Source organism: Carassius carassius, chromosome 49 (assembly GCF_963082965.1).
Source record: "Carassius carassius chromosome 49, fCarCar2.1, whole genome shotgun sequence".
In the NCBI taxonomy this organism is placed as follows: Eukaryota; Metazoa; Chordata; class Actinopteri; order Cypriniformes; family Cyprinidae; genus Carassius; species Carassius carassius.
Genome location: NC_081803.1, coordinates 4,071,727 through 4,096,002, shown reverse-complemented (window position 1 = coordinate 4,096,002; position 24,276 = coordinate 4,071,727). Strand labels below are relative to the sequence as shown.

Here is a 24,276-nt window from a genome sequence, read left to right as displayed (position 1 = left end):
TGCTAAATCATTTAATCTTCTTAACACCCAATCCAGGCTAAGTAAACTATGAAATACTTTTTTTTTAACAGAGCATAAAAGAAAAATAGACTACACTTTAGTTAAGAGTCATTTTTACATTATATGTTTAAAATTGTTTAAGAAATATTAATGAGCATGATACTGAACACTATAGTAGCTATGATTAATAACAAAGTTATTATAAAATGCGTTATTAATAACAACATATAATGACTTAAAAGATAACAGTAGATGAGACTGTGCTGGTTACAGTCAGTGATGTTGCTCTGTGCAGGGGCAGAAGGGTTTATTCGTGACCCCGGGGTGATTATTCTGATTGGCTCCACCCTCGATTATTCTGCCCCGGCCCGCAGCGCATTCAGCGAGGAGAGGCAGGCGCACACAAACCCCACCTTTTCAATACTCTTCTGAGAGGATTTCCCAACTGTTTTTACAGGGCAATGTCTTCAGACGTGTTTTGGTAGAAAACAAAGAGCCTAAATTCCTGAAGAGGTTGATTTAACGGGACGGCGCGGAGGAGAGTTTGTTGAAACTTTGCAAACTGAGTTTACAAAGCGTTTCCACACAACTATGGCGCTCAGAGCGAGAGCATTATACGACTTTATCTCTGAAAACCCCGGCGAGATCTCTGTGACAGAGAGTGAGCTTCTAACGTTGAGTAGTGAAGAGGTCGTCGATGGTTGGTTGGAGGGCACGAACAGCAGAGGTGAGACGGGGCTCTTCCCCGCATCATACGTGGAGATTATAAAGACTGACACATCACTACACGGTAACGGGACATCCGCCAGTCAGCACTATAACCGACAAACTAGTCCTCAGAGGAGGGACACCTCAAATGAATCGACTCCCACTCATTCTGCTGTTTACCAGGGACATCTTCAGCAACAGCGACACAGTTTTCAGACGAGCCAGGGAAGTGATGAGGATTGGGACGATGACTGGGATGACAGCGGAACGGCGGATGAACACGGAGGAACACCTGAAAATCGCGGGAGTGCTCAAACGGGATATCCCATGACAAGCACCCCAGCTTCTCGACGTGGTAGTGCGCAGCAGTCCAAAAGCACAGGAACAGTTGGGAAAAATCTCAATAGGTTTTCCACCTTTGTAAAGTCGGGCGGTGAGGCATTCGTTTTGGGGGAAGCTTCAGGTTTGGTTAGAGATGGAGACAAAATATTTGTGGCTATGGGCCAGTACGGTCCTGAATGGCAAGAGAACCCGTATCCATTCACTTGCTCTATCGATGATCCTACAAAACAGACCAAATTTAAAGGCATGAAGAGCTATATGTCCTACGGACTCACGCCTAGTCATACTCAAATCCAGGTGAATAGAAGATACAAGCACTTTGACTGGCTTTATGCACGGCTTGTAGAAAAATTCCCTGTCATCTCGGTTCCTCACTTGCCTGAGAAACAAGCCACGGGTCGATTCGAAGAGGATTTCATTTCAAAGAGGAGAAAAGGTTTAATATGGTGGATGAATCACATGACAAGTCATCCTATTTTATCCACGTGCGACGTTTTCCAGCATTTTCTCACCTGCAGCACCAATAACGAAAAAGCTTGGAAGCAAGGCAAGCGAAAAGCTGAGAAGGACTACCTAGTCGGTGCTAACTTCTTCCTCACTATCTGTCCTCCAGCTTTACCGCTTGACCTACAAGAGGTGGAATCCAACATAGATGGTTTCAAGGCGTTCACCAAAAAAATAGACGAAAACATCATACAGCTCAATGTCACTCTTAATGAATTTGCCAGAAAGCAGATGACTGGTTTTAAAAAGGAATATCAGAGGGTTGGACAGGCTTTCAGACTTCTAAGTCAGGCTTTTGAATTCGACCAGCAAGCATATTCAGCTCCATTAAACAAGGCCATGGTACACACTGGAGAAGTCTACGAGACCATTGGGGATTACTTTGCAGAGCAGCCCCGTAAGGATTTGGAGCCAATTTGCGATCTTTTAGCGATTTACCAGGGCCACCTTGCAAACTTTCCAGACATTATCCATGTTCAGAAAGGTTTGGGATTTTTCTCTCGTGTTTGCTCGAATACTGCTTGTCAGAATGGCATGCCATAAAATATGGATTTAGGTCAGTAAGTCAGTAGTTTATGTACATGCCATCAGCTTAAAGAAGTGATGCCACCATATGTCAAGTTAATATTTAAGTGTAAACCTAAATCAGAATCATAAACTGCTATTTCTTGAAACAAAAGAAGCATCTTATTCATACTGAAATAGATGGGTGGCTTTCTAGAAAATGCAAGCTGCTGATGTAAAATGGATTTGCTTTTTCTTAACTTTTTGTACCGTATAGCAATAGGTTCTCGGCAGTATGTCAAATGACATGTCCTGATTTCTTCCTGGTGTGAGAGAGAGGGAGCATATGAGGCCTGCTGGCTCTCGCAGCTTGAAATGTTAGTATGGTGGATTGATGCCAGCCCTGTTGTAATTCCCACATTCCTTTGGTCTAATCTATTTTTACTTTACTGTGACATAAAATAGACTTATGTCATCCTTTTCTGTAGAATCATATCTCTGGGTTTATATGACGCAAATAGCTAATGCAATTTTGAAAGAGAAATCGCCAGTCTGCATAAAACATCTGATGCTGGGAAAGCTTTTGTTTTGAAGGCTCTAATCCTAAGGTTAGGGCCCCAGCAAAGGGAAGCTGTGAATGCTTACACCACATTTTAACACAGAGACATAGTTATCCTGATGCCTTGAATGTAGAAACAAATTTTTTAGCTGAACATTTGATTTACTGTATGTGACTGTCTTCTTAAAGTCACTGTGAAACTACATTCAGAACTTATTCTATTTCCGTAATCAGAAATATCGCAGAGTGAAATGTGATATTTGGAGAGAGAAAAATGTAGACCAGGATTTTTTTCCATCGGGAATTGATTGGTAGGTGTTACATATCAGAATGGAGCCCGGTTGGAGGGGAGGGGTTGAAAAACAAAAGTTATTTGTCATATGAAGACAGGAAAATATTTTCGGTGGCAGAGCAAGTTATTACATTTTGATACAAGAATCCAATGCCATACTTTTTGGAATACTAATGAACTGAGTCATGTGCATTAAGACCAGGAACATGCAATTAGAAAGTAAGTATGTAAGTGCACAGGGAATATTGATTTCTCCTTGAGAAATTCCAAAGAGAGCTGTAAGCCATAAATCAGAAGCCTGACTGGTTGGAGCTTGCTTTTTAAAGGTATAGTTCACCCAAAAATGAAAGTTCTATCATTAATTACTCACGCTCAAGTCGTTCCAAACCCATAAGACCTTCATTCATCTTCAGAACACAAATTAAGATATTTTTGATGCATTCTGAGAGCTCTTTGGCCCTCCCATAGACAGTAAGGGTCAAAGAGCTCTCGGAATGCATAAAAAATATCTTAATTTGTGTTATGAAGATAAACGAAGGTCTTATGGCTTTTGGAACGACTTGAGGGTGAGTAGTTAATGACAGAATTTAAATTTTTGGGTGAACTATCCCTTAAATGTGTTAAAAATGAAAATGCTCTCAAAGAGTGTATATGTGTGTGTGTGTGTGTGTGTGTGTGTGTGTGTTTGCACATGTGATTCCATGTAATAGACTTTAATACTTTAGCTTAACCACTGTTTTTCTTGTTTTTCCCCTTTGTGTTCACTTCTGTCTTTCACCAGGAGCCCTCACTAAGGCCAAGGAGAGCCAGAAACACGGCGAGGAAAAAGATGTCAATGCCAGCGGAGGCATTCACGACCGCTGCAACATCATCTCCTGCGCTACGCTAGCTGAGATCCAGCACTTTCATCACATTCGTGTGCGTGACTTCAGAGCACAGATGCAGCATTTCTTACGGGAGCAGATCAGCTTCTTTCAGAAGATCACAGGCAAGTTGGAGGAGGCCTTTGACATGTATGATCAGGCTTAGGAGCTAACGTTCCCGCACTTTTGTCAGATAACTGAAATAAAATAAATAAGCAGCCCTTTTTATTATAGATACATGAAAATACACTTATTGTCTTGTAGGAGTGATTGGGGTGACTTTGCGAACAAAAACGTGCCAGAAATTGATAATTGTCCTGAAAATGTAGACTTCATTATTATTTAGTAAAATACTATATAATATGAATACACATAAGTCATAACTGATTTGAGTTTAAACCCTTGAAACATAACCACAATTTTAAGTTTACATTTTAATCGGCTTAGAAGTAGTCGATATAAACTACATAGATTACCGTACTCACTTATAATTGTGTGCCTGTACTGATATGCTCTTTATCAGTGGACTCATTGCATGGACTTGGACCTGGGGTGATGTTAAATAAGAAAAGATTCGAAGGCATTTGTGTCTTTTGAACTTTCCTCTGATTCCAGTGAATTTTAATACAGATATAAAAATACATTATGCATTTGAATGTCTTATTGTGTCGGTCTGTTAAGTATGGTTCTTTATGATCCTTATCTGCTCTGTGGGAGAGGCCTGTGTCTGTTTTACATTAAGAGTTTGCAAGAGAAAGACGAGACACATTTTCTCATCCCTGGAGGAGAAGTGCAAAGGAACAATGACCTAGAAAACATAGGCTGAATCCTCTTTATCTAGAGGACATTCCAGACGAGGCAGAGGGGATCACTCACGGTACTACTTTACTAGCATTTTTCTTCCATGTTACAGCATAAGTATTTTTGTTAGTTTTACTACAGCAAATGAGAGCTCAGTGGATTTATTTTAAGAGCTCAAGAAGACCAATACCAGCTGTTTGAGGAAGAAAAATTGAAGTGAAACCTTAAAAATGGAACTGTGGTTCTCAAACTCTGGACCACTGGTGGTTCGTGAAAGATTCCCAGTGATCTGCAGTTGTTATTGGCTGGTTTAACAAAACAGACCTAAATTTAAATATGTATTTAACAAAAAGAAGAAACATTTAAATAATCAACGCTTAACAATTAATTATGAGTAATACAACAATCAACTGTTTGTGTTAAGATAGATTTTGACAAACTGTCTCACTTCTATAATGTAACTCAATGTAACACGTCAATGTAAGCTAAAGTTCATTCCAGATTTTTTCGCTTGCAAATAATTTGGCTTGTGTAAATTCAGCAAAAGCAGTCATCTAGTTAATTTCAAAGAAGAAAAAAAGCAAATGGTGACCAATGAGAGCCGCACCTCAGATTTGGGTTGTTAGGGGTTCTGCAATTTTTGTTTTACTCGTTAAGAGGTCCATCACCTAAAAACCATTTGAAAAAGAATAAAAGTGGAAAAATAATCAACTATCAATGAAGAGTAGCATGCTCAGCCCTCAGAGCTCCAATCAAATGACCTCTTGAAGGAGACTGTGCTTTTTATTAGTTTTATTAGTTTCTGTGCTTACTAGGACAAAAAAAACAGAGCTGTCTGGAGCAGTCAATCTCTCACTGCGTTTGAATTATTCATCAGAGCTAAAGTTAGGCTTCTCTTTCCACACATTCAGGTCCTTAATCATGAAGAATTTATTTGCACACCCTGATCACTAACAAGCCCACGCTTATTGCGCAAAAAAACAAAGCTAAGAAAAGAAGGACTTTACTGTTCATTTGTGTTTTTATGAACCAGTCAATAGTTGGTGCTATATTAATTGTCAGTAATGTAATGCAATGCATAACTACACTAATATGTTGTATACTGTGTGAATCATAAATAATCATTTTTGTTATATTTCAAAAGGATTATCGAAAAAGCAATAATTTTCAGATTTATACATGTAGTGACAATAATTTTGACATTAACATATCTAAACTCAGAGATAACAGTTATCTGTCACACAGACATAAATACACACATACATGTAAACATTCATAAATCTGTAGCCCATGGTAAATTACAAGATAACAAATACAGATTGTCATATTTCACTTTCACATTATAAAATTATTAAAAAGAGATGGGTCTGAAGCATATTCATCATTTAAGATTTTACAGAGTGTTTGAATTATTCATCTTCTTTAAATAGCAACACATATCTGTTGCATATACTGCTGATGCAACCTTGCAAGGAATGTAAAAATTGTGGTGCAATATTTTTGAGGTAAGATTTGTTTTTGTGGTCAGCATAATATTTTTACATTTAGACACTTCTTTAAAAAGCACCTTTGAGTAGTTTCAGTTTAATTTCATTACATTCTGACAGACTTCAGAATGTCTACAGCAAATGTTAATAAACATAAGGCATTAGGTTAAAGCATAAATCTATAGTGTTTTTTTATCATTTAAAGAGGAAATTTGGAAGAAAAATTCCTTTTTGTTATTTTTAGAAGTACCTTTATACAATTACAAATAAACTGAATAATAAAACTTTACCTTCTCTAATTCTACTTACCTGTAGGCTTAAATGTAATAACAATGCTTTATTATTTAAGCAATCCTATAGTCATTAAAAAAATTATGTATTGTTACTACATGAAGGCTTAAGTAGAATAATGAATAATGATCAGAATTTTATAAAACCAAGAACATTTGATGTAAACACTTGAAGATATATATTATATATATACATGCGCGTAATTTGCAGGGGGGTTACGGGGGTCATGACCCCCCCAAAAATCAGATCCAACTAACATAACCCCCTCAATATCATCACATCATTCAGATTAAAATAATATGAAATATTCAGAATGAATACTTTTGTTCGTTTTCTTTATTAATTTCATTTGGCAGCAAGAAAAATAGTATCATATTTTAAATAATCTGTAATGTACCCCCCGCCCACCGCACCGACTACTTGGTATTACCCAACCGGCTTTCTCTACCAAGTTTGTTCACTATTTTGCGCAGTCGCTGGGATGAATAGTTGGAGAAAGCTGACGGCAAGATGAGAAGGACACTGAAAGGCAGCCAGACAACGATTTTTTTTTTCATCTACTTTTGAGTCCTATTTCATGCAAAGTGATAATATAATTGCACTTACAATTTCTCTGTATGAAAGTTTTTAATGCTGTTATTTGATGTTAAGTTTTTAAAATGTGATGTTAATAAGATACATTTTAACAGTTAATCTTAAAGCCTAGTTTATTAACATTTTGTTGGGGTGATTGGGGACAGGTTGGGCTCGGAACCCTTTCCTACCTCCGAAGTGGGGAATGGCAGAAAAAGTTTGAAAAAGTGAGAAACACTGAGTTAGCTGATGATTTGTTTTAGTTGACTGGAGTTGGCTGGCTAGATGTTTGTTTGCCAGTGTCCTATGAGGTAAAGCCAGAGGGTGCCAGGGACTGTGTAGAACCAATGTCACTGAATTGTAACTTAAGTTGCTGTTTGCTCCAATACAGTCACCCGTTTTGGGGGGGATTGCATAATTAAATTATGCAAATTAGCATGTTACCTTTTACACAAGAAAATTATTCAATAAATAAATAAATTAATAAATATGCAGCGAGTTTAACCCCCCCAATGGTAGACCCAAAGTTACGCCCTTGTATATATATATATATATATATATGGTGTTTGCTCTCTATTTGTAGCCCATTATGAGAGAAATATGCAAAAACCCATTGTTTGTCACTGGGGTAGTCCCCTCATCTTCCCATAAATGGAGTATATTATTGCTAATGTATAATGGAAAATGTCACTGCAAAATATTCTGACCTTTTAATAAGATTTTGTGGCTATCTGTGTTTTGTAAGAAACAAAACAAAACTAAAACTATCAAAACCACAAAAACATCTGAGCTGTGGCAGGACAAAACTAAAACAATAGGAACAACATAAAAAATGAATGTTAAAATTATAGTTACTTGGCGATCTTTACCTTGATACTAAGCCAAGAGACTTTTAAAAACCAAATTCCAGCAATAGTATGATTAGATATTTAAGTTTTCAGTGTATCGTATGAAACTTACTTTCTTCTGCCATTAATGCTTAGATTTGGCTCAGATGATGGTCATGCACAGTGATAGTTCACAAAATTGGTTCAAGCAACATCTGGATGTGATAAAAAGAGTTGAGTCAACCCCAGTGTAGGTTTCGTTAAAGGGATGGTATTGCTGGTAAAATTGTTCTGTTCAAAGGTGGCAACTTGGTCGGCTCTGAAAGTAAATGCTTACCTTTAATGGGGTCATAAGGTAATACTAGGTAAACAAATTCGCTCCTGGCAGGCTGGACATTGGTTTGTCAAATTGAGATTGGGAAAACAAATGAGTCATTAAGTGGATGGACTGCTGTGACATTGCAGCTGTTGTATTGTCATAAATGTCATGGAAGTTGATGTTTTCCTCAATAGCCACTCTGCCTTGTTCCACATCCCTGAACGAGAAGGACTCCACTGAGTGAGAGGCTCCACCAAGGCAAAATGTGACTTTGACTAGCTTGCCATGTTTTGGCGGCTCGGGGATTTCAAAGATGGGATCGCTAGCACTAAGGAAGGCCAATTCTGTTGCATCCAAGACGTCCTTTCTTAGCTTCACTGGGATGCCATCTGGGATCCTGACGTGCTCTCCTAGGTGGATCTGTGGCTTGACTGTGATGTTGACCACCTGAGTGGATGACAGGTCAGTCATGTTAAAAAATATTCTGCCAGAGTACAGGTCCTCTCGGTCAAAGTGTGTGACTGGTTCTTTCATAACCATGACACTCCCATGATGACTTGGTGGGCTTGTAACTGAATATGTTCTCAAATGTCAGAGTCACTGTGGTCTGGCCTTGTTGTTGACCACACTGATGGTGATATTCTCTACCTCTACACTGAAGAGCTTGTAGAGTGGTTTGTGGAATCCATCAGTGATGCTGAAGTAGATGACCCCGATTAGAGTTCCCTTTTTTGTACAAAGTGCAACCTTTCATGATTTACATCAGCCTGGGTGAAGGTGCTGACAGACTTATTGAGCTGACCATCCAAAGTCAAGGAAGCCATTTCTGGGCTGGCTGATTACAGTATAAAAAAGCTCCTCAGGTGGAGTGTCTTGGTCCTCCACATAAAGATTCTCAGGATCCTAGGACACGTGCAAAGAACTAAATATATAAAATTTGTGCAGGGTTTAGCTGTGCTGTTGTTGTCTGCCACAGTAACAGCATTGATCTTAAGGAATTCCTAAGGAAGAAATCTTAAGGAAGTACTTGTTTTGCACAAAAGCAATTCTGTCCGTGTCTGCCTTGCATTTTATGATATATGCTGGCATAAAAAAACATTAGCATGTCTTGTAGTGCCCACGTTAAAATACTGTGTGTAAAATAATAAAATAATGTGTGCTCTTATCATTTTTTGTACAAAATCCCATGAACTTCACCCCGATCGGGAGCTGAATGTAGGATATGTGCGCTCATGTGTTTTCAGTGCAGCTAACCTCAGACCATTTCATGTCATCTACCCACTTATTTAACTATGACAGTTGAGTTATTGCAAAAAGATTGCCATTGTGACACTGTAAAGTCATGAAACTATGGCACCATGTGCCTTTTAAAACCATTTCCATAGGTTTAACGTTATATTATCAGCTCGGAAAATATATTAATTTGACTAGAAACTTCCACGTTCAGGAAAAAGGTGGATAACTGCTATTTAATATCACATTTTAAAAATAAACCAGCTTAAAGAACAAGTCAGAAGGAGATGGGGAAGTGTAAGCACTATGTTCTAACATTTCCTTTGTATAGTTGGCTAAGATAACATGCAAGAGGGTGAAGTTTACATCAAAATTTCTTACTGCCAAACAAAAATTGTGATGCCAAAAAATACATAAATTTGGGCTACAGATATGGGCTGGTGATGACGTCATGACAATGACATGCAGAAGGTATGTGCAAACTTGTTGCTGTTGGCCCTACAGATATACCACAGTACATATTGTGAACAACTTTAGGTTATGCTCAAATAATGTTTCATGAAACTGAATTGTTTTGACAAGGAAAAAGCAACCTTGAAATAATATATATCTTCAAAACGTCTATGCTGGATGACATCTGTGGGAGAACATTTTTGTTTGTTTTAGCAATGCACCTATCCCGCACCAATTCTTCTCTGGAATTAAATAACATATCCAAGTGAACATACTTTTGAAAAGAAGAACACATTTTAACATCGGCCAACTAAACGCAGATGCAGATTTCATAAATACCATGTTTTGGGTGAAGGATGAGATTTCTTCTGTGGAATCTTCATCTTGTTTCCACATCAGGCTGCCAAATCTTGGAGGTGAGGTCACATTATACGTGATAGTGTGATTCCCATAAATATCATCAAAGTCATTTGTGGTTATCAGCAGCTCATCCTCTGTAATTAACTTTGAAGAACCTGTAGAAGGATACAGGAAATACATCACAGAAATGTGTACCATTACTGTTTTAATATTTAGGCTAGTCTGATCTTTACTTCTTACAATTCAGTCCAGCTGCTTCAGTCTGCTACAATATCTTGTTCTTTTGCTACCCTATCGCTTCATGTATAAGTCACCCTTACTAACGCCTTTTAACTAAAAAGTGTATAATTTTTAATATAAACAGCACTACATTTGTACTAGTACAAAATAGCACTTGAGTTTTACTTGAAGAAAGCAACAACAAAAAGTCCTGGGAAAACTTTGAGCTCTTGATTTTTGATGAACACCAGAGATTTGGCTGCATCATTGTGTTGAATCGTCACCCCATCGTTGACTGGAAAGTGATATCGTCCTGACAGGGCACCTGTTAAAAAATAAACACCACAAACCTACTGAAAGTATCACGAAAAGTCGATTATCAAATCTTATTGGCACTTTATAATATAAACTAACCTTTATGTACAAACACCAGCTGGCCATGATGGATATGCTCTTGGGTGAAGTTCATAACAGGCCTGGAGGGGGCGCTCTTCAGGGCTAGATGCCCATTACCTGGTTTAGTGATGATGAATTCTAGGCTCTCAGGAGGAGAATCTGGATCCTCAGAACTGAGGTCTACAGTGGTTATCTCTGTCACAGAACCTTCCCACACCTAATGAAAGAACCGTGATGATGTCAGTTTTGTATATATATATATATATATATATATATTACAGCAGCATCCATTTCAATATGTGTTTACTGAGCCTCTTGCTGGTGAAAGGGGGTATTGAAAGTCTAGGCCTACACAGTTTAAGCTGGTTTAACCAGTGTTTTGTTTGTTTTTCCCCATGATGTAAATAGAAAAAGAATATGCACCAAATTTCCTTAACTTGTATTAGTTGAATGTACCACTATTTTAGTAATAGTGCACAAATTTGTTGGCTCTGTGGGAAGAAGATAAAATCTGTCATTTGATAAACACGGGTTGCAGTCGTGTTTTATGTTTGTTTTATATAACTTAAAATTGAATTTCACATATGATATATGATAGGATATATTTCAATACTATACATATGAGTAGAATACATATTAATTTAAAGGAAAAACCTCACCTTGAGAATCCTGTTGACAGTTACAATTGGAGGGTCATCAATTATGGCTGTTATTTTGACATAAACCACAAACGGCAAGCTTTGCTTCCGGATATCTGTAATATTGGTCACGACCGTAAAATGATCAGCCACGGTCTCACTTCCATCATGGACATAGAATATGTACCCCTGTTCAGCCTGTGGCAAAAGAAAGTATACAATTCTTTTTTATTATAAAAACTACTAGTGAACACATTACTAGTGAATATTATCCTTTCATAACGATGATATATACGTATTTAATTTACTTAAATAAAGAGTGATAAATGTATTGCCTTGTTTTAACCTTTGTTGTGTGGGAGTAAAGAGAAACAAAGTAAACAAGTGAAGAACAGAAACTCACTTTAGCCCTTGTGAAAGATGGAATTGGGACACCAGGGATCCTTGAGTGTTCAATTCGTCCATGATGAGACCCCTCGGTTACACCTTCAGATATGAAGAGAACAAATCGTCCATAACTTACCCCTCTGTGAATGAACAGCACTCTCTTCTAAGTCTTTCTGATGGAATTGATAAAGCTTGTGTGTGCTGTTATTTACCAAGACCAGCTCACCCATAGTGATCTTTTGTCTGGTATAAAGCAGATCTTTGTCATCAAAGTCTTAGTCAGCATCATGGTAGCACAAATCTTACAGAGTAAGCAACCTCTGGCTGTCATGCACCACATGGAAAAATGTATCCACAAGACGGATGGGTTTCTGATCATTAACCAACTGGATGGAAATATTAAATATGCCCTCCGTACCTCGGGTCTTATTTTTCAGAGAGCCGATAGAGGCCAGGAATGTAAATGCATCATGGGTGGTTCCTATATCATCATGGACATACAAGATGTGTTCCTCTAAAAATAAACATGGCAAATTTCGAGAATACTTGAAAGTGAAACATGTGCCTTGTATCATCGTGTGGCCTTTCTAAGAGCTCATATTGCAACTTGTGATAAGTAATGTCATCTTGACTGAAAGTAGAGTTCTTTTTTAAAATCATATCATTGAGAAGGTGTCTATGTGGCTTTCTGTTCACCATCTAGCTCCACCTTATCTCGGGTGATTTAATGAATCCAGTGTACTCTAATCATAAACAACAACTCGTCCATAATGACTGAGCCTTGACTGCTTACCTTGTCCCCATCACTCAAACTAATAGCCATTCTGGAGTTCATGAAACCTTTGTGGACATAACTCACTTTACTCTGCTCTAGATCATTTAGGGAAGATGAGATAACTGTTTTTCCCGGGTGTTCCTCTATCTCTGGAAAGCCTGAACCAGCATTCAGGTTTCCAAGGACTGAGAACATCAGGTTTGTGTAGTTACTGTCAGGGTTGATGACCCTGAGGACATCTGTGCTCATACAATGCCTAGAACACTCTAGAAGAATGAAGAGACTGCCCTCAGGAAGGCTATGTTCAGGAGCATCATTGACAGATGTGATACTGATGTTAAATCTGTGCAGACAGTTCCCTTTGAGATAGCTAGGCACTTTGTTTTTGACATTGGTGAACACAAAAAAGTTAAGTAGGTCCTCAGATCCTCCATGGACATACATAATCCTTCCAAGCCAGAGATCCAGCATACTCAAAAGTGTTCTCACCCAGATCAGGGTCAACATCCAGTCAGAGTTGCCCATGGACCGGCTTATCTTCAACCTGAAACTGAAACTAATCTGCGACTGACGGATTCCAAGCTTCCAGAACTCTAGGTTAATCTTAATGTGTTTAGACTTAAGTGCTGCCAGTCTGCCTTCAAGAACCTCCAAATCCTTGAATAAAAGGACATTTCTCTTGTCCATCCCAGGTAGGACCTCTATGATATTTTCAGTATCTATGGTAATAACTTATTGACTTGTGGTACTGGGTCCAAGCTGTTTTTCTGGTTCACAACCAACAGAAATATCCTTGATGACCAATGCTTTCAGAAGGCCCATCCTTTGGTAATTGACTCTGATATTCCTAAAACAGCTTTTAAATGACCTTCTTCCCATACGCTTCCCTACCATAGAGAGCAATCCATACTTGCGGACTTCTCGACCCCACCTAGGAACAAAGATCAAGTAAACTGTAACACACTGGCATTTATCCCAAAGCTAGAATTGTGCATCTCCAAACCCAAAGTAAAGTGAAGATTCAAATGAGATAAATAGAGCCACAAAATGTGCCATGCCCCATTATTGACGACCATCAAGGAACGCAATGCTGTCTTCATTACACCTATTTTAAAGATAGCAACAAGCATGCAAAGCTATGTAAAAGGATCCCCTCTGGATGTACTGTATGCACACTCAAATATACCCTCTTGGGGTACGTCCCATGTTGATAGGGACATGTATGTTTTGGAACTGAAAAAACTTATTGAATCATTGACCGTGGCTAAAAACTGTGGGCTGCAAGTGACACTTCATGAATCATTTTGTATCCAGAGTAAGGCCTAAGAGAGGAAAGGAGGCTATGCTCATTGAACAGAACCTCATCCAAACATCCTCGAAAGCCAAAAGGAATTTCATTTGCTGAGAGGTAGGATTTTTACAGATCCCCAACACCACCAACAAAAAGTCCATCCTGGACATCCAGTTTAAAGTCAGGTCCTGGCATCTTAACAGAAGTTATAGAGTTTTTGTCCACAGTCAGCGTGATGTTGTCATGTGTGTGTTGAAGTTCTACTGTATGCCAGGTCAGATCATTTAAGGGGATACCCTTCTCAGACCAAACAGTCCGTTCCCTAGATCCAAGCTGAATCTGCACCTGTATCACTAAGAAAATCATACTACATAAACTGCAGGCAGAGTTACACCATGTCAGTATTCCTCAGCATGAAAAGACTTGTCAGTACAGTGATGCATGTGGAGGTTTAGACTATGAACAGAACTTTCCTGTCTGGAAGCAACATGAAATCACTTGCCTTTTGTTTTTGCCTTTGGGGAAAAGTGCGTAACTTATAAGTCAGATAAATGTAACTGCCATAAATGGGTATAAGTTTAGGCTCAGTAAGAAGAACACTCATTTTAAAAAAAATCCAACATACTGTAGTTTAGCAAATTCATCTAAACTGATCAACATATGCAACATTTCAAATCTCAGCCTCTTACAGCAGTTGCAAAACTGCAATGATCTCAGACAATGATTGTACTATATTCGTACGCTAAAACATTGTTTATGTTTTTGACTCATCACTGAAATATACATTCTAGAAAACGCATAAGAGAAACTAATGAATAATATGCAATTAAGTTACAAAACATCTAATTACACATTACAAGTGTAAGTCTATACCTACATATATTGGTGTTTATGAAGACCTCTTTTTAATACAATAATTTAAATGCAATGTATTTAATTAATCACCTGTACTCTACCAGAATGCAGCCCAACCCAGAGGAAGTCGTTTCCCCAGCTGCCAACAACAGCAGGCCGCTGGGTCTGGAGCTTCGAAACCGTACATGGAAGACGTCTGACTTGACAACTCAACTGCTTTCAAATGCACAAACCCATCTTCGTAGAAATAAGCTGCAAAGTAATTTGTATTAGGATTTGTTCGTTTTTTTTCTTTCATAAAACCCTAAAACCCTTTCATCCCCAAGCTTTTGTCTCTCCTCATAAGTGCATGAACTATTCTTACATACTGTATGTATCGGTTAAGTTAGATGCTGCTATTGTCCCCCATTAATTAAGAGTTTTATTGGCCTGAACAGCTCTGTGACAGCTGCTCTGTGCCTAGTTCAGTCTAGACTAAGTGCTGTTATGCCTGCAGCCCTCTAATGCTGTATCAGAATTCAATGAATGCATTATAATGTACTGAACGCCTTTTAAGAGAACAATAGTAGAGCTTAATTTCTAGTGCACTGTGTCAGAGGAGTCAATAGGGGTAAGCACAGTGAATGGGGATGAACATGCTTTTCAAAATGCAAACCATACTGAGTTAGTAGAGTGGGGAATATTTAGTAATTCAATTGCTCAAATGTGATTATTCAAACTGAGACAAACTGTAAACTAGCCATGCACTACAATCTATCACATCCATCCTAATGCATTTTTTACACTGGGATAAAGAAACATCTCATGAAAGTTTCATAATTAAAATAATTTTTAGCCAACTAAAATATTTATAGCTTAAATACAGAAGAATTACACTCATTAAAGTATTTAAGTCATGAACACTGGGCATCATATTTGTAAATGCTTAAATCAACATTATCTAATTTTTCTAGAAATTTTTACTCAAATTTCACTGCTGGTTATATATTCGCTAGCCTAATCGTGTATGTGACGAACAAAAATCTTGAAGTTGTTTATAAAAAATGCATTTAATTGCTAATTACAGTCTCTATCTTATTTAGGACTGGGGAAGGTCGCTTCAATTAATGCTGCAAGTAAACCAAATGAACCTGGACAGATCGGATTATATCTTATGTCAGTCATGTGCAGAAGAAACTTTTTTACAGCGAGGCATAATTACGTCATACATGTCACTATATCCAGTTATATCCTGTTTAGAAATGATTGTTTATATTTTATGTGGTTTGCATAAATAATCGTTACATTTAAGCAAAATACTTTAAACCAAACTGAAATTCTACCGAGACGAAACTAGAGATATACTGTATGAACTAATGAAAATAAAACTATCTGTAGTTTTAGTGTCAAATTAAAAATATAAACTGATCATTATATTATATTATATTATATTATATTATATTATATTATATTATATTATATTATTACTAATTTCGTTGGTCTACTCACCTCCGAAAGCTTTTCCACCGGTCAAAGAGAGCAGCACAAACACGCACCACAAAAACTTTTGCTCAAAGAAATGTGAATCCATGTTTCACAGCATTTCAGATCAATTCAAATGTAATGCCTTATTGATTTAATTTTCCCCAAAGTATGTCCATTGTGTGACCTTAAATCATTGTTAACTTTAAATCACTGTATCTGAATCTAAACCCATCATCTAGACAACTTCACGGGAGTGTGACAGGTTTCCCCGCCCCTTCATGAATATTCATAGCGCTCCACAGTCTCGAAAATGTCCCAGCCTCTTCATTCATATTATTCAGTATGCTTATACTTCATACAGTAACAGTAATGAAAGGTGGTGAAATCTTAAAGCTGCAGACTAATATATATTTTCATTTTTAGCCTATTTTTTATATGTTGTCTATTTTAGTAAACATTTTAGTAAACGCAGATGTTGAATTGATAAAGTCGTCATTGTAAAAATAAATGGACTGTTTTGATTTCTGCAAACAAGATTACCAAGTGCTGTTTGGTCATCTTTTGCAGAAATCAAAACAGTCCATTTATTCTTACAAGGACCACTAGAGGGAGCAAACATACTATATAAACGTCAATTAACCTTAAAACTGTATTCATATATGTTAACATGTTTCATAATGAGTGTTAAAACTAATAAGATCGCTTCCTTTGTCTTTTTCGAAATAACAATTAAGTATTAAGTTACTTAATCCCCTTGAAATTACACCTTTGCACACAGATCACAACAAAGGTCACAGGTTAGAATCTCTGCCTCACAGGATTATATCATGTATATTATATATTTTATTCTCAGGCCAGTGTGAGTAAATAACTTCTTTATTTAAGGCAAATGTATTTGCCCAACAATAAGTAATTGACAATGTTAATTTAGTATTTTCGTTTTTCTTTTTAATCATATAAAAACACAATGTTATTAAGTTTCTGTGACTAAAATGTTTTTAAAAAGTGCTTGTATGATGTAGCTGTACAAGCAGGAATGGTATTCCTTCAAGTAGGCTATTTCAGAGTAATTCCACAGTAAATAAATATTGTATCCCTCAGTAGTACCATGGTATATCAAGTACCATGGTATTACCTGATACCATCACAGTTTTGTTTTGGTAAGGGAACTCAAACAGTGAATGCAGACTGTCTATCTGACAGATACAGTTCACTTTGGTGTCTGCAGAAGCAATAAGTCCAAAATGAACCCAATCATAAGTAGATATGCCAAGAATAGCAAATGTTAGGTAACACACACGCACACACACAAAATACTTTTCAATGAGAATTTTCTCCCACTTTTGAACTATCTGGGGCAAAATTCTCCACTTCTGACTCACATCCAACTGCTGCAAATAATGACTCCCTATTGTATGGTTAAACTCTGTACCCCACTGTCTTTTAATATGAGGGGGTCCCATCTGCCTTGTTCTTTAACATGTAAAAACATAAAAGTTCAGTTATTTCAGCTGCACTACTGAATCATCTTAACACTCTTATAAATAGCGTTCAGGGAAAACATGTTTGTTATTGCCAAAGCTTTAAAAACCTGTTGTTTTTGAGCGCCAGTCAAGTGGCCGGGATCCAAATGAAGGGGAAGAGAACACAGTCAGCACTGGGGCAGTTTGGAGAAACTGTTGACTGATTCACTTAATTCTGAATGTCCGTAATTGTTCCAAACGAACACAAGCCAGTCCTGTATCCTGTGATATAGAGAGCAGCGTGTTCTGGGCCATGTGTTTACTGCCATTAATTTGGCTGTGGTGGGTGGAGATCAACTGCTACATCAGGAAAGACTTATGGATCATTTTGACAAATGTAAATATGTCTTCAATGAAACATGTTCTTAAAGGAATAGTTCACCCAAATTTTTTAATTAGCTGACAATTTACTCATCCTTCAGCCATCAAATGCAGATGAGTTTGTTTCTTCATGGGAACAGATTTGGTGAAATTTAACATTATTTGGATCCTCTGCAGTGAATGGGTGCCATCAGAATGAGAGTCTAAACAGCTGATAAAAACATCACAATAAAACACACCACTCCAGTCCATCAAGAAACATTGTGAAGTGAAAAGCTGCATGTTTTTAATTAAACAAATTCATAATTAAGACCTTTTTAACTTTAAACTCTTGCTTCCAGCTAAAATACAGTCTATAATACATAATGTTGCTTCCTCCAGTGAGAAAGTTGTCTCATCTGAAACAGGAAAGAAATATGCACAGATCAAATATAAGCAACAAGTCCAAAGCATTTCTAAACAAATATGTTGGTGGATTTTTATCTGAGAGGACAACAGGGTATTTTTCCTGGAGGAAGTGTTATTATGAATTATGGACTCATATTTTGGCCATAAGTGACTGTTTAAAGGTAACAAATCATAATGATGGATTTGTTTCTTACAGAAATGCAGTTTTTCACTTCATGAGACATTAACTGATGGACAGGATTCATGTTCATTGTGATTTTTTTTCAACTGTTTGGACTCTCATTCTGACGGCACCCATTCACTGCAGAGGATCCACTTTAGTAAGTGATGTACATTTCTTCAATTCTGTTCAGATGAAGAAACAAACTCATCTACATCTTGGAGGGCCTGAGGGTGTCAATTTTATTTTCATTTTTTGGTGAACTATTCCTTTAAATGAACAAGTTTTACATTTAACAAACCATATGATCAGTTAATGTAAAGGGACCTAAATATTATAACTAAGAAATGCTAAGAAAAGTTTTAAGAGCAAATATGGTTGTTTCAAACACATTGCTGACCCTGAAATGGTTGCATAATGAAAAGGAAAGGTGATTTCTTTCACCCCAAATGGCCTAATTTTTCGGAGATTACCAAATAAGCAATGTCCCTGAGACTGCTCCAAAATCCACAAGTTTGACAGATCAGTGTCGGCTTCCATATACTCTTAATTATTTCAATATGCAGTGGATGGAAAAAGCCTGCTCTGGACCGAGTAACTGCATGAGTAATGCTACATGCATTCTTTATTCGTGGATCATGGTGTAGGCTGACACCAGATTGCATAACAATCCACTTTTTTGGATCTCTGACTGCCATAAGACAGGCCGTATCCGGAGTGTAGGCCTCTGGAATAAATCTGGGATGTGCAAGAGCAAAACAATTGAAACCAGACAGCAAATGCTCCTGCTAATTCTGATATGTTCTCTTCGATGCACATTTACAGAGGAATTTAAACCATTAATAAACACAAAGTTATCGATTAGCATTTGGTTGGCCTAAAGCTGTGGTGTCCTTAAAATTAAACAATAAATTCCTTGATATCACCAAAAATTGCATATACCTAGCAATATGCAAAATTATTAGTATGACATAGCCTACTTTTATATTACAAATGTGATTTTAGGGACAGAAAGGTTTTTTTTTACTTTTATTCAGCATCAATGCGTTAAATTGATTAAAATTTACAGTAAATACTTACTTAAGACTTAAAGAAAAATGTAATAAATTAACTTTCTATTTAAATTCAGAAAGAATGTATCATGGTTTTCACAACTGTTTTCAACATTGATTAAAAAAAAATTATTGAGCAGCAAATCAGAATGTTAGAATGATTTCTGAAGGATCACTGAAGATTGGAGAAATGATGCTGAAAATACAGCTTTGCATAATATTATATATTAAAATTCAAATAAAAAACAATTATTTAAAGGGGTCATATGATGTGATTTAAATTTTTCCTTTCTCTTTGGAGTGTTACAAGCTCTTGGTGCATGAAGAAGAGCTGTAAAGTTATGCTATTGAATATTGACTGTTCAAATGCGTTTTGTGTCATGTATGTGTATGCGTGTGTGTGTGTGTGTGAGAGAGAGAGAGAGAGAGAGAGAGAGAGACAGGGTCACACGGTGGAGTCAGCTGTCTTAACCGTCCGTGGCTTGTGTACTGAAACACATACGAGCTTCATCACTGTGTCAGTCACACGACTCTGTTCCTCTTTTAGACTTGAACTGATGGTAAAACTAAGGACATTATTAACTGTCTTTACATTTATTTTGATAGATGAAGCTCTGGATTATGGAAAGGGGCGTTACATTTCCGATGAGTGCTTGCGGTGTTCGGCCAATCACAATGCACTGGTTCAGTTGGCCAATCAGAGCAGACTGCGCTTGTCAGAAGGAGGGACTTTGTAGAAAACAATGCGTTTGAGAGAGACGGTGCATAGAGGACCTACAATAATGTACAGTTTTTGAAAAATAATGTGTTTTTTGAACATTAAAGCATGTCAACATATTCTGTTAAACCAAATACACAAAATAATGATCTATTAAAAAAGCATCATATGACCCCTTTAAAATTCTAATATTATTTCGCAATATTGTATTTTTTTTTTAATCAAATGCAGCCTTGGCCAGCATTAAGACCTTGCTGACCCCAGACTTTGGAACAGTAATGTTTATATATCTGGTAAATAAAATTAACATTACAATTTAGGTATTTGACATAAGTGTTCAGAATGCTGTTTATATGCTTAGAAATGGCCTCAAAATGCCCCTGAAACTTGCTGTCTGCAACCCTATCGAAACAGAGCTGCAATCCATTTTTGAGAACCACTGCCCTCAAACATTTAGCAATGGCATGTGTACGTATAAACACAAACAAACATGTAAATACAATCTGACTTATATTCTATTGCATTCAAATTCAATCTATGTTGATCTGCATGCCTGCACGACACTGTAGATGAAGGCTCTACACTATTAGGCAGAGGCCTCAGTGCTCAGGGGAATTCCTCGGACATCTGATCTGCTCAATCTAGATGCCTGATGGAGGGAAGGGCCAGCTGGTGGCCCTCACACACTACTGGGGATGAACAACTACATTGTGCATCCATTATACTTATATAATGAAGAAAGAGAGAAGCACCATTAAAAACATTAAAGATCGTAATTTACTATATATATATACCCACACATGTCAATTCCTATTAAACCAGGATAACAACATTAGCTGAGAGATTATATATTTAGTGATGTGGAATATCAAACAAATCCCTGTTTTGGGGTTTTCATTAGCAGTCATGTGAGAGAATGGATATGTCTGTAATTGAGAAGGGAAAAGCTGATCTCTGTGCTGATACTAAAGGGATCTGATGTGAAGGAGATTAATGAAAGCCCCCATTTGTCTGTTTCCATACACGCCCATTAGGTGAGTCTCCCCCCAACAGAAGCTAGGGGAGGATTACAAGTTTAAATCCCAGAGGCAGAGACAATTACACTGTTTAGACTGAAAGAAACACACAAGATGGAGGCCATAACAGGTTTTAAAGGCTGAGGCATGTTTATGCTGCAGAGGCATCATTACTATTGCTATTACATCATGTGTCCCAGCTTGCAACAAGACAAGTGGGCTACTATTTAAATATATTAGATCTTAAATTTTTATGTTAAAAAAAAACATGTACTGTACACTTGCATTAGGGTAGATCCATATCTATTGACCAGAATGTTATGGAGACTTGGGATGTAGGGTGTGTTGTCCTATAAGCAACCAAGCTACCAATTACCCTGAACTCCCTAGCAACACCCTAGCAATGCCCTAGCAACCACCTACAACACCTTAGCAACACAGGTGAAATTGCAACAAATCAGAACACATTAGCAACACCCTAGCAACTACCAAGAACACATTATTAAAAGCCTACAGTACAAACTAACTGAGAACATTCTAACTGTTAAGGAATGCTCTAGCAACCACTAAGAACATCCTAGCAATACAAGTGCTTTTGCAATGAAACAAAAAAAACCTACCAATCACACAGCAACACCGTATCAACCACCCAGGACACCACAGCAAAAGTCTAGCAAGCACAAGTAACATTTTCTTCAAAAGTTAAAAAAAAGTGAATGTTTGAGGTTATTTAAAGAACCATCTATGTACTGATAAGCTTCACCTTTATAGAACAAACTGCTGAACCTAAGTAGCAGAACTGTGTAGAAAGGGAAACATGTTCATCCCAAACACCACATGTTATAGAATACTAACAATTATAAATGATTTACTGATATTATAAGCAGTTTATCCCAGCTGAGAGGATGTGGATGGATACTTAGTGAGCATAATCTCTGCTGTGCTGATTTTGGACTTGGACAAAGACATACAGCATAACAGTCTGTCTGGAACATTGAGCAAGAGATGATCCAAGCTCTTTATCTCTCTAAATGTGTGTGTGTGTGTGTGTGTGTGTGTGTGTGTGTGTGTGTGTGTGTGTGTGTGTGTGTGTGTGTGTGTGTGTGTGCGTGTGTGCGTGCTTGCGTGCGTGCGTGTGTGTGTGTGTGTGTGCGTGTGTGTGTGTATGTGTGTGTGTGTGTGTGTCTTTTGTGATCCAAAATCAGGTCATTCACTGATTGATGCCCGAGGTCTTCCTAGATCGAGAACCAGGCAGACATTAGTGCAGCAGAAAACAGAAAGGGAAGACAGGAAGGGAGTGTTTGACTAACTATATGGGAACAAATGCCATATTATGATAACCACCACCTGGAAACCACAATTCCTGAAATATGCTCAACATCCTTTTTTCTAGAAAGTTTGCAATAAAACCTCTCTAACGGTAACTAGTATTATTATCTTGCATCAAATCCTCCAGTTGATATTTATGAATGTCCAGTGTTTGTGTTTTCCGTGTTTCTCCTGAAGCCTTGTATGAACGGCTAAGACAATAGAGGTCCGCCACAGCTGTGTTTACCACTTTGGCCCCATTTCCACCTCTCAAGGCGGGCTGATTTTAGCAAACCTTTTCGAAAAACATACAGAGGCCCTAACGTATGCAGAGACACTCACTAGGGTAAGCCAAGACCTTTATCAGCACAAACGTCTATTAATGAAGTAGTGCATTGTCATAACAAAGCCATTAGCATTTCTTTCTGTTACATTATGGCACAGGACACCAAGTGCTGTGGCTGAATAAGCAGAAAGGAAATTTAGCCATTCTCTGACATGTGAGGTCATCTGCTGTTTTTCTTCAGTGTAAGGTTGAGGCCATCTCAGGAGATTGTTTGTTATTCTGGTGACTTGGCTAGCAGGAGCTCTGCGGTAGATGCTCTCACAGCTTCTGTGATTGTACTGCTGAGGCCCACATGAGGTTACCAGACTGTTTGTCTTGATGAGAGGACGAGATTTCAAAGTCTGCTTGAAAAGCAAAAGGTTCACTGTAGAGTAAGTAGTTTTTTTTTTTTTTTTCTCAATTGAGATTCTCATTGCTGGAGTACATTACTTTTTACTGTATAGTAAATTTACACTTAATTAAAATATAGCGAAACTACCAGCAATTTATCATTTCATTATAATTTAATGCTGAAGTGTTTAATTTCATAACACTGCCTCCGTTTGCCATAGGTCAACAAACACAGTCCTGCCCCAAACTCATGCTATTGGTCAAGCAACAATGTATCACAAACAGAATAATGTTTTGATTGTGCCACAGATGCTGTGTTACGTTTTCTTGCATAATTATCTCTTAATTTAACAAAATGATTTCTGCACTTTAAATAATAACATGAAACTTTAATTTTCCATAATTAAATTTTTTTTTTTTACAGTACAGTAATAAGTTTTTTTTTCATACACATATATATATATATATATATATATATATATACCAAATGGATTAAGTAAGCTCAGAGGAAACCACAATCCACAAGGGAATGATTTTATCTATGATAATGTACAAAAATAACACTACTGTAAACAAACATCCCAACTCCCAACAGCAACAGTGTCTCCACTGACAGTTGATTATGCCACATTTCTTACATGCTGTGACACAGGAGCTGTTGCTCTCTGCCCTGCTTTCTTACTTTTATCACCTTGGGTTGGAAAGAGAATGAGACATGGAGAGAGAGAGAGCAAACTTTGAGAATGAGATCCTGTCTGGTTGAGGTTGTTCTCCTTCAGTTTCCCTCTCTTCCTGAAAGTCCCTCCCTCTCCCCTGTTGTTTTTCCTGGCCAGCTGTACTTACTGTTCCCGCTTTGAGTGCATGTGCATGTATGTAAGCTTGAAGAGTTGCACTCCTTTCCACTCCCTTTCCCTTGAGCTTGAACTCACACACACACATGCTCATAATGAACA

General features: G+C 37.5%; 2 protein-coding genes, 1 long non-coding RNA gene and 1 pseudogene across 3 annotated transcripts; 2 read left to right on the top strand and 2 right to left on the bottom strand.

Moving 5' to 3' along the window:
• Nucleotides 1-369: 369 nt before the first annotated feature.
• Nucleotides 370-4,413, top strand: LOC132132092 (sorting nexin-18-like). Its single transcript, XM_059544339.1, has 2 exons — nt 370-2,038; nt 3,691-4,413. Exons 1-2 carry the CDS (start codon nt 592-594, stop codon nt 3,936-3,938), a joined length of 1,695 nt encoding a protein of 564 aa, XP_059400322.1. The 5' UTR covers nt 370-591; the 3' UTR covers nt 3,939-4,413.
• Nucleotides 4,414-9,578: 5,165 nt separating this feature from the next.
• Nucleotides 9,579-11,986, bottom strand: LOC132132335 (chondroitin sulfate proteoglycan 4-like). Its single transcript, XM_059544714.1, has 6 exons — nt 11,983-11,986; nt 11,773-11,894; nt 11,391-11,567; nt 10,750-10,948; nt 10,550-10,660; nt 9,579-10,274 (listed from the first exon to the last, which is right to left on the bottom strand). The coding sequence occupies exons 1-6, from the start codon at nt 11,984-11,986 to the stop codon at nt 9,925-9,927; spliced, it is 963 nt and encodes a 320-aa protein (XP_059400697.1). The 3' UTR covers nt 9,579-9,924.
• Nucleotides 11,987-12,480: 494 nt separating this feature from the next.
• LOC132132334 (chondroitin sulfate proteoglycan 4-like) lies at nt 12,481-13,448 on the bottom strand (annotated as a pseudogene).
• Nucleotides 13,449-22,559: 9,111 nt separating this feature from the next.
• Nucleotides 22,560-23,601, top strand: LOC132132707 (uncharacterized). Its single transcript, XR_009429064.1, has 3 exons — nt 22,560-22,993; nt 23,175-23,364; nt 23,545-23,601. It is a non-coding gene; the product is annotated as an uncharacterized LOC132132707 (long non-coding RNA).
• The last annotated feature ends 675 nt before the right edge of the window (nt 23,602-24,276 follow it).